General features: G+C 41.7%; 2 protein-coding genes across 2 annotated transcripts; both read right to left on the reverse strand.

The window, feature by feature from the left end:
• Window positions 1–38: 38 nt before the first annotated feature.
• LOC119740160 (monocarboxylate transporter 13-like) lies at window positions 39–5,272 on the reverse strand. Its single transcript, XM_038215370.1, has 4 exons — window positions 5,027–5,272; window positions 3,961–4,101; window positions 2,411–3,388; window positions 39–1,389 (listed from the first exon to the last, which is right to left on the reverse strand). The coding sequence occupies exons 1-4, from the start codon at window positions 5,265–5,267 to the stop codon at window positions 1,244–1,246; spliced, it is 1,506 nt and encodes a 501-aa protein (XP_038071298.1). The 5' UTR covers window positions 5,268–5,272; the 3' UTR covers window positions 39–1,243.
• A 6,150-nt stretch (window positions 5,273–11,422) lies between these two features.
• Window positions 11,423–15,633, reverse strand: LOC119740162 (monocarboxylate transporter 12-like). The gene is made up of 4 exons (XM_038215371.1): window positions 15,245–15,633; window positions 14,227–14,367; window positions 12,642–13,505; window positions 11,423–11,579 (listed from the first exon to the last, which is right to left on the reverse strand). Exons 1-4 carry the CDS (start codon window positions 15,480–15,482, stop codon window positions 11,431–11,433), a joined length of 1,392 nt encoding a protein of 463 aa, XP_038071299.1. The 5' UTR covers window positions 15,483–15,633; the 3' UTR covers window positions 11,423–11,430.
• Window positions 15,634–16,105: the final 472 nt, after the last annotated feature.

A 16,105-nucleotide genomic window follows, 5' to 3' on the forward strand; every position in this document is an offset into this window, starting at 1 on the left:
GACATGATGGAAAGAGATAACTCATATTATGGCAGCCATTTTTCACGAGACACTCCACTTTATTTCACATCGAGAGAGGGCGCTCTTCGACAATAACAGTAATATAATAACGTTGTAACTCTAAATATTGTGACACACTCGATCCTCACCCTTAGATTGGAGAAGTACAAAATGCAATGTATACATTTCCACAACACAAGTCATTGGCCCTGATGATGGATACACTAAATGTTGTTATTAATTTTTTTTTTTTGGAGACTGATAACATCAATGAACTTGGTTAAGTTTGTATAACTTACTGGCTGTTAAATGCATTGTTCTGACAAGGTTTCCGAATTGTGATACAATCGAATGTAACTTGTGCACTTCCATTTTGTTTTTGTTTTGTGTGCACTGTATGCTTTTCAGGAAGAATTAACCTTTTTTGCACCCCCGTCCCTATGCGGTCCTTTTACGTCAACCCCAAACAAAAAAGACCTGGCCATGTCGGCACTACGCAAATTTTTAATATACATGTGTTACAACCTTAAGGGTTCATTGGTGTTGAGACCTCACCTTCAGGGTTTATTGTTGAAATGAACTGTACCGTCATGGTCGTCTTGAAGCTGGATCACAACCATTACGCCTTCATGGGCATAATATAGGTGCACATGTATCGGGTGTATTTCATTATACTTCTTACGAAGCAAAAGGCACCAAGACACATTAGGGTCACACCTCGTACTGCAATTAAGGTAATTATTATTTTTTATTCCCTTTTCCAGAGCATCTTCAGCTTTCAGAAAACAGCAATGTTTGTGTAGTCGTTCGAAACCACTCTACTTCGTTTTTGTTTTCTAACGTCGCCATAGTCAATAGGACATTAGCGAGTACACTTTGCTTGCCCAAAACCACAGTAGTTTGGTCGACCCGAGTCGGTTTTGAAATTCTGGTACTGATATGATGAGACTTGTTGCCTCGTCTGGCGCATGCGTCTGTAAGGTTGTTCCTGGAAGCTCATCTATTAAACTCTAGTCTAGCCCCGAGGGTTCTATCTGGTTCTTCATCTTACACATGGCAAACGATAATAGACAAGGCTGAATGAGAACAATCCCGAATGCAACAAAATCTTCAAAGCACGAACGTGGCCGAAATCAATGCATTTCTTTAAATAGAACGATTGCAATGGCAATAATGATTCAATTTTGCAAAAGCGAGCTATATTACAATACTAAACAAGTTTCCATTGGTACGGTAATTGCTGCTATCGATCCGATGGGAGTATGTCAATTCCTGGCTCGATTCTTTTCAGCAGGGGAAGCAGTAATATTTGGACAACACACATGAAATACACACCGGCAAGCACATAAAAGACGGTCTGATAGTTCCCAGTTACGTCCAGCAACCAACCTGCAGGAAGACAATATCATAATTATACAAATAATGAATGTTTATGAGTGCAATGGCCAGAATAGTTTCATGGGGTGACAACCTGAAGGAATGTTCCATTCCATGAGTAGGTGGTGAGTGAGTAGAGGTAGCGAACGAGTAGAGGTGAACATTGAAATTATTCTTTCCATTGCACGAATGTGACAACATTCATTATTGGTTTTATACAATGCCTAAATGTATAGGGTGAGTACAAAAATAATGTCCCTTTGGAGTACAGTAGTTCTTGTCTCCCCCCAAAACGGGTATAGTTTAATACCAACGTTATTGTTCAGCCAACAATCGGTCTAGGTATTGACCACGGTCAGTTAAATTTCCACTGATAATTAGCCATGCATGAATAGGATATGGGCCTATCTTTGTCAACACTGCCAACACAATTTTCAGGATAGGCCTCTTGCTATCAACACAACAGAAACAATGGGTCTCTGGACGGACAATAAGGAAATATAAGTAACAACAGAACAGGATATGAATGGAATTAAATAAACATTTAATGAACTTGAATCTCAAATACAGATGAGGTTCACATTTTCTCTGTCCTGCTGCTCGATCGACCTTCCACCTGAGTGTGCCATTCAGAGCAATGCATGGTTAAAGCGAAGAACGCGGATGGTCCGCAAAGCTGTTGAAGGCATGAGGACACTACATACATTGCCCTGAATGCTTCCGCCCGACAATTCGGAAACCAATTTACTCGCAACTCTTGATCTGTGTCTGAACAGCGGCAACGCAAATAGTTCTTTTTAACAGACGCACGAAAAGAAAGAAGAGAAAAAGTAGGCCTGCTGGTTGAATATGTAAAAAAAAAAAAGGGGGGTTTCAAGAGCCCGGACGGGACATGCATTGGTAAGTAGTTATGATGCTTGTGATCTATTGCTTACTGTGTTGCTAAATATTGCTGGAAATTGGCCACATCAGTTTTGTTTTCGCTGTAATCCTTAAAATGCCAACTCAAGCATTTTTCATCTACACCACTTACCTGCCATGACCGGTCCAGTGAGAACCCCAGCCCCGAAGAAGATACCAAAAATCGCCACGCTGAGGGCGAAGTTGGCCATTCCAACGTAGCGCCGAGTCAGGACGACCATGACGGCGACAAGGAAGCCGATGGCGAAGCCTTTCACGAACGAGACCACTGCCAGGACGGCATAGTGGTCCACGTTCAAGAGCATCATGCTCAAACCGGCTAGGGTCATGCCGGCCGCCGTCACGTGCTCGGCGGTTGGTCTCCAGCTGATCAGCACACCGTTGGCCAACCGGCCGAGCAGGGTACCAATGCCGAAGAGACTGAGCAAGAAGGCGGCGCTGGAGGGCGTCACACCCAGGCTCTCCGCGCGGGGAATAAGGAACTGAACGAATCCCATATACGGCAGGCTGAACTGGAACTGCAGGAGACACAGCAAGGCGAAACGATAACTCTTCAGAAATATGTTTAATCCCAACAATTCCGAGTATGTCTTGAGCAGGGTAGCCGCCACACACAATTTCTTAGCCTCTTTTGGAGGCACATACCCGCTGTTATTACTCATATCGCTTAGAACATTCTCGTCGCTTGTATTTTGAAGTTCATCAGGCGCGTTACAGCACCGATCATCTCCTGTAATTGAATCCTCTTCAACATTATCCCCCTCGTCACTTGCAACCAAGACACCCCCTTGAGCGAATGGACCGGCCCTATCATCGCTTTCAGATGACTCCGCTGCGGACTGTTCCACTCTCCTCGGGAGGGGTCTGAAGAGGAGACAAAATGCTACGCCGTTCGCCATGATTGCCGAGCTGATGAAAACAGCTCCTCTCCAACCGAAGTTCTCGGAAAGCAGTTGCAAGAGTGGTGGTGCAGCGATCATCCCCGTGCCACAACCAGAGAAGGCAATGGCGTTGGCCGTCTTGTACTTTTTCTTGAAGTAAAGGGCGACTGCAACTATACCGGCGTTGTAGGTAATTCCCATCCCAGCACCTTTACCAATGTAATAAGCAAATCGCAAAAAAATGAAGCTCGATCGTCTCGATTGGCAGTTTTCGTACAAACGTCTGGTAGTATAATCATACATTCTACATCCTCTTTAGTCAAAGAATATCCTCCCCCATTCTCGTAATGTTTCCAAACTAAGGATAGCTATAGACCAGTTCTCTGATAGATTCCAATTTATGGAACATACGCAAAAACATAGCATCTGAAGCAAGGAGCACAAGCAGTATTCCCCACCCCTATGTAGTGTCTGCACCCGTTTTGGCCGTGCGTCCGAGGTCACTCATGTCGATCATGCTTTTTCATGTTCTCAGCCTTTCAACGCAAAAAAACACCAATACTTGAGAAATTTGCCTAAGATATTTGTTTCCCATGTTTTACCACTGCACTTAATGCCACGATTGTTTCTGCGTATGTTGAATACGTTGAATGCATGTAGTAAACTATTACTTTTGTCATCGGCACTCTTTTTATGCTTTTGCGTACGTTGAATACGTTGAATACATGTAAATTAGTGAACTGGGTTTTTTTCATCGGCACTTTTTAAATTAATGAAATACCTGTGATTGCGGCAGTGACGTACAGCTGGTATATGTTGGCCACCCAGCAGCTTACGAACAGGCCACAAGACGCTAAAGCCCCGCCAAGCATTCCCGAAAACCTGCAGCTGTATCGCTTGGTCAGGATACCGCCGATAATGCCTGAAAGAGCAACGATAGATGAAATCACAGTGTCTAAATCGATAATCGTGATGCAGTTTTCCCCAATTATCAGGCTATTTTGGGGAGCATGAAAAACTTATAAGTATTTTCTTATATAAACGTAAAGTTTTGAATATCTTAATTATTTGTAATAATTATTACTAATGCTATAATAGGACGACTTTGCCATAGACTTGTTCACAAACCTAAAATATCATCTAACCCAAGTTTACCTTTATATTCTGCCTCCACGAATTTCGGTATCGGTACGTTTTGTACCACAAGGAATCGATCGAGATGGTTTGCGACATTAAATTTCTTGTCCTTAGGGTCGTTTTAACATTAGAGCGACACCAATTTGTCGCAGACGCGATAAGCAAACCTGTCGCCCAATGTGTTATTTTGTAGTTGGTAAGAACCATAAACATAGGAAGAACATCGTTCTGAATTGTTAATTGCGGCTGGTCTTGGTACTGTCATTTTCACAACTAGAAGCAAAATGAAATGGAAAGGGTGCTAAAAGTATGAATCAAAGGCCATCATCAGCATGAGTCAAGCTTTAAAGCCGCATAGTCGCATTCAAGCATGAGTAAACCGTAAATAAGTAGGAACAAAGGCAATCACACGCCTTTGTCAAGGTCCACTTGAATAACTTGTAGTAAGTTAATTGTGATACATTGTGATGAATTCTGATGCCTTAATTCTATTTAAGTCTGGAAATAGCTCCTCCAAATGTGCATCCACCCTGTTAATGGATCGTTCCGTGATTTGGTCTAAGCCCCGCCTACTTTTGGTTGCGTACATTTCTCACTTTCCCCATGACCGTGATTCACTGAGATACCGTCACTGTGGTCACCTGGTGAAAAGGTTTGATCTAATTGGTCAATGCGCTCTGTGTGATTGACAGACATGGAAGTTCCATTACCACTGAAGGAGGACAAGGAGGCCGTGATGCTTTGGACAGCGGCCGTTTCCTTGGCGCCGGTGTTGAACTCGTTCTTCCAGCTCTGGTAGAAGACCCCGCTACACCGGATAAGTCCGAGCACTAGCGCCATGATCAGATGGGAGGCGACGACCACCACGATGCCCCACCCACCTTCTGGAGGGTCAGAGGTTACCTTTGTGTAGCGCCCTCCGCGGCGCGTTTTACCTGGCGACTGTTTCATGTTCTGTTAACTGGCCATGACAAAATGTAAGTGTTTGTGCTTAGCATCAAAAATTATGTTAAACACTAATACAAAGTATTTATTACTTTTGTTTCGGTTTCTTCACAATCTTAAAACAACAAACGCAAAATACTTAAGTTACTTTTTTACTGCTTAGAGACTGTAAATCTGGTCGCTGCAAAACAATACATAAACCAATGTATTAAGCTGTAAATTAACGTTTCAGTTAAATCCTGAGTGGACTTTTTAGCACCAATGTTGGCACCTATTTGACAATATTAAGGGACGGCTAGGATTATACTTGACTCTGTGTTGAAAGTCAAATTTGACCACAGGCTTTACGAGTTCAGACCCAGTTCTTCCTACACTTATCAGACTCACACACATTCCTTATTTGCATAACTTGAAGACTCCTTTCCCATGTAGGCGAGCAACACAACTCTTAGTACGTCAGCCACCTTGACTCAGCTCTGTTAATATGTTCAGTTACAGATTTAAGTTGCCATCTGTTGACACACGCGCAAGTCTCGCTAGCTTAGTGATCAAGCAGAGTAGAACTATCGTAGCTAGGCTACATGTAAAGCCCCAGTCACACATTCACGGTTGGAGCTACGAATCACCAAGAATCAATCGCTCACGGTGAACCGTCGAGATTCGTGGAATCGACTTTCTACGAATTAACTAAGGTTTCAGGACGGATGTATTATAGCCACGACTTTCCTGAGGGTTTTCTACGAATACACCACGGTTTGTCAAGAAAACGGACTGATTGTTGAAGAATATCGACGGTATTACTAAGAATAATGACGTTAACGCCACGGTTGCTGCGATTGGGTCATGTATGACCAAGGTTCTCCTACGAATAAAGCGTGGATATTCGTAGTACAATCTTAGCAGAACCCTAGCACATCCGGGCATATCCGTTGGACATTCGTAGCGATTCTTAGAGATTTCTACTACGATTAAGCTACGAATCTCCGCGACTATGTACGAATAGCCACGAATAACACTACGAATTAGCACGGTTGTCCTACGGATGTCCCACGGTTGCACTATGAATTGATTTCATGGCGATTCACCACGGAAGTTTGGAACAGTTTAAAACTTCCGTAGCCCCCCCCCCCCCCACGAATACCGAAGGAAGATGACGGATAACCACGGATGTACTAAGGATGAATACGGTACTCCCACGGTTTATCACGAATTTTAAACCGTGGAGCTCCAAACCGTGAAAGTGTGACTTGGGCTTTAGTTTCCTTCGAGAAATTAGGCAAATCCGATAACGTTATAAGTTACAGAATATTACCTTAGGCCTAATTGGTGCCGCTACGAGGAGAAAGAACGCTTTTCTTCCACGGATGATTGCTTGCCGTATAGCTTCGTCACTCAAAAAGGCACAGGCTTGTGATAATGCATTTAACCTTAAATTAGAAGTATCGGCTGCACGTAACCACTCGAACACAAGATTAGATTGTATTTTTGTATATACTTGGAGATATTTTAGTCCTTGCTGTCAGCCAAAGGCTATTTCAGATAATGTGACCTTCGAACGATAAGGCCTAAAAATAGATACTAAACAGAGATTAAAATATTCAATTGTGTATCCAAATAAAAATTAACGTGTAGTTCATCCCAACAGATGAGAAGCATTAAAGGGAAAATACAACATTTGCAAACATCAAAAAATAAAACTACCAAATCATTTTGAAATACCTTGCTGGACTGTTAGTGAATGACAGTGTAAAGCATCCTGTAAAATCATGCCACCTGGTATACTGTCATTTTCAAGAAAAGTGGTATTTTTGTATCAATTTCCAAAGCTGGTCGGCCGACCAGCGTTGGAAAAAACTGGCTTTTTTTCAAATACTGGCCCCAATTGACCATCGCACTTGTTTGCAATCGATTACAAACCTATGAACGGGTACGAGCCAGCTAGACGGGTTCCCTGACCTTACAATTCCCCAATGTATGTTAACTGCTCTGTTTCTTCTTATATGGAGTCAGGGAACCAGACTACAGGAAAATGATTGTTTTTCTTGGTTTTTATAGCATTTTCGAACCCAAAACCTCAAAAAAGTCAGTGTAACTATATTTGCTATATATTTCCAACCCCCAATTCCATCCATTTCTGAAAATTACAGCAAAAGCAAATGATGTATATTCCCTTTAAACAAAGTGTCATGGTTAAAGAATCTATGGTTTATTTGTTCTTAACAATACAAATCAATAAACCTTAGATTTAGTGTGTTTGATAAACTGTGCATTATGTCCATTGCTTCTAACGCTATAGACTAATATAGCGGGTACTTTAATTCTGACAAGGTTCAGGTTTCAGGTTCAGGTTCAGGTCACAAGATCGTGACCGATTGGCCCAAAGCACCAAACTTAGCAGATAGATTCTTAGCCCAAGATATTTAGAAGGGGTGATTTCTGAAATTCATTTTAGTAGGGTACCTAATTTGCATAAATAAATAGCTGCCGCATATAGTAACATATTAATTTCCATATTTTGGGATGAAATTTAAAAAAGAGTATATTTTGGGGATTCTACATACTTATCCTTACTTAAATAACATTTTCAGAAGCATAAGTGACTGGATAATTGTGATAGATTCAAAATGGCTACCATTGTATGGCCCGCATGCATTCACCTTTTCCACAGATATCGTCAAGCAGTCTTGCCAAAACTCAGTATTGATGAGCTTCAAATTCACAAAGACGCATACTGTCACATCTACCCTGATAAATATATAGGCTATAGAAACTCTTATGGACAAGGAAAATATTATGAAATTTAGCCCAGAAACTTACAAAGGGAGAATGAGGTGTCCGTAAATTGGGGTGTTATTTATTTATTTATTTATTTATTTCTGATCTTTTACCAGGGTAGCCCGTTCACAAAATAATGTGGTCTTCCACGGGGCCCTGAGCATATAATTTAAAATTAATAAAACAAAACTAACAATTTAAAGGATTAAAAGTGTATAAAATTATCAAAACAAATAGGAAATAAGATCATATAAAACTATAACCGTTAAAAAATAATCATTAAATAAAAGAAACATGAACGGGTTTAACATAAACAATATAAATGTGTATATGAAAACGACGATAGACAAAAGTGCAGATTAAGAAGTTTAATTTAAGAATAAGATCACAAAATAAGTCCTAGTTGCAAATACAAACGAAAAACAAGTTAAAAAAAACTATTGTAAATAATAAAAACAGTAAAAATGAGTACATGCATCCCTAACATGCTAAAAACAAAAAAAAACACGCACGCAAGCCAACAAACAAATAAACAAGCACCCAACCAACCAAACAAACAAACAAACAAACAAACAGCCCTAACAACCCAACAAACAAACAAACAATCCAACAAACGCCCCCCCCCCAAAAAAAAAAGAAGAAGAAGAAGAAGAAGAAAATTGTAAGTGATAAAGACAATAAACTTGAGTACACTTAATCATGCTAAAAAAAAGTACAATTAAAACAATAATTTGAAGCAACCTAAACGGTTAAAAAGTTAAGTTTCATTATTGACTTAAAAGAACCAATTGAGGCTGCTGAACGTGTTTCTTTATTTAAACTATTCCAGACAGTAGCCCCAGCAACAAAAGGACTATGCTTCAAGCATTCTGATTTATATTTAGGAATGAACAGGGTGTCCTCAGTTGCTTGTCTGGTGGAGTGATGGTGCATGTCAGATATTTTAATGAAATGTGTAATAATAGGCAAAATTAGGGTTGCCTACTGGACTTGAACAAGTTCAAGGAAATGTTATCCCCACATTTTCCTGTAAGACAACTGTTGACGTGGACGTATTATAAACAGCCATAATGCCTTATTGGGGGGAGGCACTTCTTTCAACTTGTTGAAGTCCCTCACGTTAGGCCTAAGTTTAAGCCCAATTTACGGACACCTGGCTCACGAAGCATAAACTCACCAACACTCAAAACAAGTCAACTAGCTTCAACACGGATTGCGTACACGGTGTAGGCCGGTCTTGAAGCCAGAGTAGCAAACTACGCACTGAGGACTTTTGTTGTTGTGGTGGTATTTAGAGGTTTCGCATGCAAACGGATACGTTTAGTGCGACGGATACGTCATCAGTCATGACGTCATACGCCACTCACTATCCGCTAAACGTGCAGACGACACGAATATCTCGCTCGCTACACGTAAGTAAAAAACGGATACGGATAGCTAAACGTAAGTGTAAGCGTATCCGTTCGCTTGCGAAACCTGCCTGTCATGGCACATCTAGCACTGTCCATTATTATAGTGAATAAACACGTTCATAAAAATGACACGCTTGATATCTCGTGTTATATAAACACCAGGGGACGATACCGTGGAGCTCAGCGGCCGTGTCACGCACAGAGCCCTGTAAGTTGACCTCAGAATCTTGTCACGAGGTCACGCACGCATGACCCAAAAGCCTACGCGAGATTTTACGAGACTGCATTCGAGACTACAGAAAAAACGAAAAGTACCTGGATACATGCACTGTTTGGCCAAGATGGCTAGGTTAGTGAACAGTTGCAATTGTGTGCTTCATTTTGATACTACATTAACTGCTTTCGACAAAAATAAAGTGTTGTTACGACGTGTCAAACAAAAAGTATACTTATAGCAACAAAAGTGAGGGCCGATAGATGTTAGGTGTACATTCGATTCTTTAAAAAAAAAAGGCCGAAAGAAATGGAAAGATTCATTAGATAGTTGATAGTCTACGCTTCATTTTCATATAAAACACGTGCAGGAGACTTTTATACTTGTGGTCCAAATCGCCGGTTGAAAAATGAAGACGTTTGCGAGATTTCATGATTTGCAATCACATATGTACGCGTGTAAATTAACGTATGGGCCTGAAAAAAAATGTGAGTAAATTATGAATATTAAGCAGGCCATCTCGAGCTCGACCAATCTGTGGGCATATGGGTCACAAGGTCATACAGTGTCTGGGTTCCTCGCTCTGTGCTTTTACAATGGCGACGATCTTTTCGCGTTGTGAAAAATGGAAGTTGTTGGAAACATAAGGTGTAAATCGAATTCTTGAAATATCAACGACATCACGTTCACGAGATTTTTTTGTTAATGAAGGCTCATTCTTTCCTTTGATTACCTCAACATTCGGGAGACTTTCGTCGTTGTAGAAAAAAAAACCCGGAAATTTCATCACGTAATTTTTAGTCGATTTTGTCCATGAAATAATATCGTCAAAATGCATCGAAATTTTTTTTTTGGGGGGGGCGAAAAAATACCCAAATAGATGTATGTAACTACCTAAAACAGCTTTGTTTGTGTGGATCGGTTGTGGTTTGGCATGAAAATTGCAATCAAGCTGTTTTGATGGCCAAACTGTTTCGCATCATAGGCAAGCGATATGCACTATATTATTACGTCAAAGGGAAACCCTGTTCCGCGACTGTGCCACAACCCAAATTTACCAAGTTTAGGTTATGATTAAGTGTCATTAAAGTTCGGACAAATCTATGGGATTGTCTCTCAAAGGTACCATTTCCCGTAATTACAATAATGCGAATAAATCCACATAATTCCATGCTAACTATAAAAAAAATTGTAACTCAAGTGAAAATTCATTCAAAGACATTAAGTTTCAAATAAATCTCCCATCAAAAACAAGCGCGGAAAAAAGGTGTAATGAACCTTTTAACTGGAAAATGGTGCAAAGACCTAATTGAAAATAGCTTAGACATTGTTTTCATTTTTTTTCAGGAAGTTACTAAATGCATTGGTCTGGATACTAATTTACAATTTATGAACAAACAGCTAACGAAATAAAGTTTTTGATAATTGTTATACCAATATTTATTCAAAACGTTTTTACGCCTGCTCCATACATAATGACCAGAAAAGTCACTAAAATAGTCAGCATGATCGAGAAAAAAAATTTCCCTGCCTCTCAGCATAAAAATTTTAAATATCTGAAAAACAAATGAAACAATTAACGATCTTTACAAACTGTTTCGATGGCCGCATACAAGCTGCCTTTGTTTGAAAAAAAAGAGGCGTTTTCAATCAATGAATTACAGTGGATACAAAAATGTCATTCCACATTATTCCCCCTGCTCGCGTGGCCATGAGATCCGTTTAATGCAATTGTTCAAGATTAACATCGTAAACCTTGCATGTTCCTTCAAGCATCGGTAGGGAGGATGTCAATGCCTGGTTCCACCCGTCTCAGTAGGGGTAAGAAGAACATTTGTACAGCACAGATGAAGCAGATTGCGCCACCAACGTAGAAGAAGGTCTGATAACTTCCACCAGTCGTGTCCAGGATCCATCCTGTTTGAAATTATCAATAAACAAGACTAGCCAATCCTGGTAGATTGCATTCTTTTGATTCAAAATGGCTATCATTGGTCTTTTCAATGCATCCGTTTTACACAATGGGCTATATTGCCCATTGCAGGGTAGCCTTTAGTCAAGGCCCACGCGTCTTGATCCGGACACGTAACGCGCCCCGAACGCTGGCACGTAAAAAGACTATCCAGCGAGCGGCGCCAGCCGAGAGGCCGCTCGCTGGATAGTCTTTTTACGTGCCAGCGTTCGGGGCGCGTTACGTGTCCGGATCAAGACGCGTGGGCCATGACTAAAGGCTAATTGCAGGGCAGTGCTCCGGCGATCTTTACAACAACCAGGCCGTAAAAGTTACAAGCGACAGTGGGTCAGTGAAGGTCAGTTGGGGAGTCAGTCAGTCAGTCAGGGAGTCAGTCTTTCAACGTGACAGGTGCAACGAGGACCGTAGGCTGGCCCCTCTGACCCCAGCAAAAATAATCAGACCCTGGACACGTCATAGCTATAGGAATGTTAAAAAAGTAAGCATAAAAAGGCCCGAAGGTGTGGGCTTTGTTTTTCGTTGTGTGCCCGAAACCCGTTTGTGAAAACCTCTGTGCGCTCTCTGATTATGAGGTCATCATGAGGTCATCATGAGAAATATTCCTGTGTAGTGTGAAACTTGGACTCTATGAAATACGAACTAGTTGGTTGTGTATTGCGCTTGCCTAAAGTGAAGATACTTAGGACAGTGACGTCACGGGTGAGAATTTGATACCAAATGGATCAGATTTCAGAGGAGTCCGAATTTCACATGACAATTGTTTGTCCAATTAAAGCCATGCACTGAAGATAACTAATTATTTTAAATTTCAATAATAAGAATAGGGATTTTTTTCCAACTTTCACACGGGAGGTAACACACTGAGTATACTGTGTTTAAACGTCGGTGAAGGGCAAAACCTAATTTGATTTATATCACCCCGACGCAAAAATTCCATCTTATAAGAATAGGGATGGGCATGCCAAAAACTGATGACAGATAGTTAAAAAAAAAAAAAAAAAACTTACCCGCTAAAATAGGCCCGGTCACACTACCAATTCCAACCCAAATCTGGCTGATTCCAACTCCAATGGCTAATTTCCTTACGCCGATAAAGCTCCGGGATAAAACGACTACGATGGAGAAAAAGACCCCTGACGCAAATCCATGCAGAAAAGCAGCGATTGCGAAAATGTAATAGCTTTCGAAGTTCAGAAGCAATACGGACATTCCGGCCAGAACCAAGGAGATGGTGGACACGTGCTCGGCCGATATCCTCCAGCTCACCAGTAATCCGCCTCCAAGACGACCGAGCAAGCTCCCGATGCCAAAAATACTGAGCAACATGGCGGCGGTGGAGGGCGCCACACCCACGCTCTGTGCCCTGGGAACGAGGTAGAGCACGAACCCTACATACACCATGCAGTATTGTAGTTGAATCGCGCTCTGGAGAGTGAGGCGATAGCTCTTAAGAAAAAGTTGAAACCCCAGTGTAACTGACAATCTATGGATGAATTTTACAATGGAATTTGAGCTCTTGGGGTTGAGTGTGACAAAATCGGTTTTGTTGTTATGAATTCCTTTGTTTACTTCACGCGTAGGTTCATGTTCGAGCCCGTCATGTTCACGACAAGACTTTTTGTTGTTGTTCAAGTAGTGATTAGGGCGGTAACACGCGCTTAGTGCGATGCTGTTTGCCGCAATCGCAGAGGCGACCAGAAACGCTCCTCGCCAACCGTAGCTTTCCAGGAGAAGTTGAACAATAGGCGGCACCGCCATGATTCCCGTCCCCAGACCGGAACAGGCCACTGCGTTAGCTATTTTGTATTTCCTTTTGAAGTACAACGCAACCACGACTATGGTCGAATTATAGCAAATCCCAATGCCAACTCCTGCAGAAATTAGAAACAACCATACTATGAAAAATGATCAGTTAAAGCCTATACCAAAATACTGAAAGAACATTATGAACAATCAGGAAATCATGATTGCGACGGGGCAATACGTCGTATACACTGAAGCACGTTCGGGCGAGGACCAGTACAGTCGACCAGTGGTGTATTCGTGACCTAACTTACGCCTGCGCACGTACACCGGGGCTTCATCACAAAACCTCTTGATCCTGGCTCCCGGTTGGGTATTATGATGTGCGCAGCTGTCGGTAACCAGCGATGGAACCGAGCCCCGCTGAAGTAATCGACTGAAGTGTCCAGCAATCCTGTGTTCGAGTGAAATTCGTCCACCGTGGTTAACATTAGTCCTCGCTCAAACTTGGTCTTCGGCTAAAATGCGGTAATTATAGTGACGTAATTACACCTGCGGTCTACAGTATTTAATAGGCAATACACTCTAAATTTAAAATGAACCGAAAAAATTGATCCAGAGAAGTGTTAGTTTTAGCCTGAAAAATGTCATTGAGACACAAAAACAAGTGTCATTTTGACCCGGAAAGTGTCATTTTTATCCGAGAAATTGTCATTTTGATATGCAATTATATCAAGACTCACTTTTCAGTGAAGTTAAGAAACCACATTTCTTCGATAAACTCAATGCTTCAACAGTTTGTACCTAGAAACTAGCGTCGTTAAAGCGTTCAAAAATAGGATCACTTACCGGTGAAGAAAGCTGTAATGTAAAACTGGTGTATGTCGGTCACCCAACAGCTGCAAAGAAGGCCAATGGACGAAAGGCCTCCCCCAATCATCCCTGCGATTCTGCAGCCGAAACGTTGCGTCAGAACCCCGGCAGGGAGACCTTTAAAGGGGGGAAAAGAAACCTTTTTAAACAAATCAAAGTTTTGGAAATGCATGTATAGAACAACTGAGGAGGGATGTAGTCCAGTCTATCACAAGTCCAGTCACAAGTCCTAGTCACAAGTCCAGTCACAAGTCCAGTCACAAGTCCCAGTCACAAGTCCAGTCACAAGTCCAGTCACAAGTCCAGTCACAAGTCCTGTCGTCCAGTCACAAGTCCAGTCACAAGTCCAGTCACAAGTCCGTACACAAGAAAATGTGGATGATCCATAACAAAGGAATGCCGCTATCAATGCTCATTTTGAATAGCTAGTAAGGACTTGTGACGGACGTGCAGTGACAAGTTGATGGACTCTATACTACATCCCTGAAGTTGAGCCCTCCTAAGAACCATGCTACTCATAGCTCGGTGAAAAGAACATTGCGAAAGCCCAGGTCAATATAAATATCAGCGTGAGGGTCTACAAATATGACTCATACCAATGCCGTTTTGAAGTTTTATGTACAGATTTATTGGATCCAAACATGCAAAGAAATCTCCTCGAATCAGAAAAAAATGTTTCTTGTCATCGCGGGGATGTTTACTGTCAGGATTTTTTTTTTAGCGTCGGTGACACATGTTCTTTTTAAACAACACCAGCTGGTTCTAGAGCTTATGCCTGATTCAAAATGGCTATTCACCAGATTTTTTGTAAGCATGTGGATCAGATTCATGTGCCAGATCAAGCCCATTCATTTAGCCAGTCGGGGTAATCCTATATGATAGCACTCCCCGGCCCACAAGTTATTGCCAGTCAGTCAGTCAGAGAGTGAGATAGGAACAATTAAAGACTGGCCCCTCTTGGATCAACACAAACTGTCGACTGAAAACTAATTACCACTGAAACTCATCACAGAAGACATAATGCTCTGAACGGCCGACGTCTCTTTGTCGTTGGTCTCGAAATCTTCCTTCCAGCTCAGGTATACAACGCCCCAGCTCCGAAGGAGTCCAACCTGGATCGCCATTGACATGTGAGCGGCGATGACCACCACTACACCCCAGCCGCCTTCCCGTGAGTCACCGGGCTCAGCCTCCGCTCCATGCCTGGTCCGCAAGGTGGAAGCCTTTGCCATTATTCTACAGGCCGTCTGGTGGTTCCTTTTTTGGGGGTATTTCTGTATTTACGATAAATCAATGTGATTCGTCAAAAAGTATTTCCGTTGAAACTTCAGTGATATTGATACATCTGCAGCAATGTAAATTACCAAGCACAGACCCATGTCTTGAAATGCATCATTTTTAAACTAAATGAGCCGGTCACACGCTGTGTATGACACAAGGCTCTTGCAAACAACTGCAGTGTTTAACTGCGTTTTGGTATAAAGCACGGTCCTCCGCCTAAAACGAACCTTGTACTTGCAAAAGTTATCCATGTTTCTATATTCTACACGCTCTGGGAAAGGGGATTCTAACAGTTCCAATGCAAAGTGTGTAAATCAATGTAATTGTATAAAGTGTTTGTAACAGTCCAGTGACAGTGAAACTATAAGCAGTAATGTATGCATGATCACAGAGCATTAGCCAGATAATGTATTGTATAGCATCGCGATGTCGTGACAACTGTTAGAACAACAGTTAAAATGTAAAACACCTGTAGAAAGGCCTGTTATTCGGGTTTTTCATTATCAGTGACGTGACCTGCAAGTTACAATCACTTGGAATGCAAACACGGCCAACCTTCAGCTACAAATGACTG

Source organism: Patiria miniata, unplaced genomic scaffold (assembly GCF_015706575.1).
Source record: "Patiria miniata isolate m_02_andy unplaced genomic scaffold, ASM1570657v1 HiC_scaffold_4, whole genome shotgun sequence".
NCBI classification, from domain to species: domain Eukaryota; kingdom Metazoa; phylum Echinodermata; class Asteroidea; order Valvatida; family Asterinidae; genus Patiria; species Patiria miniata.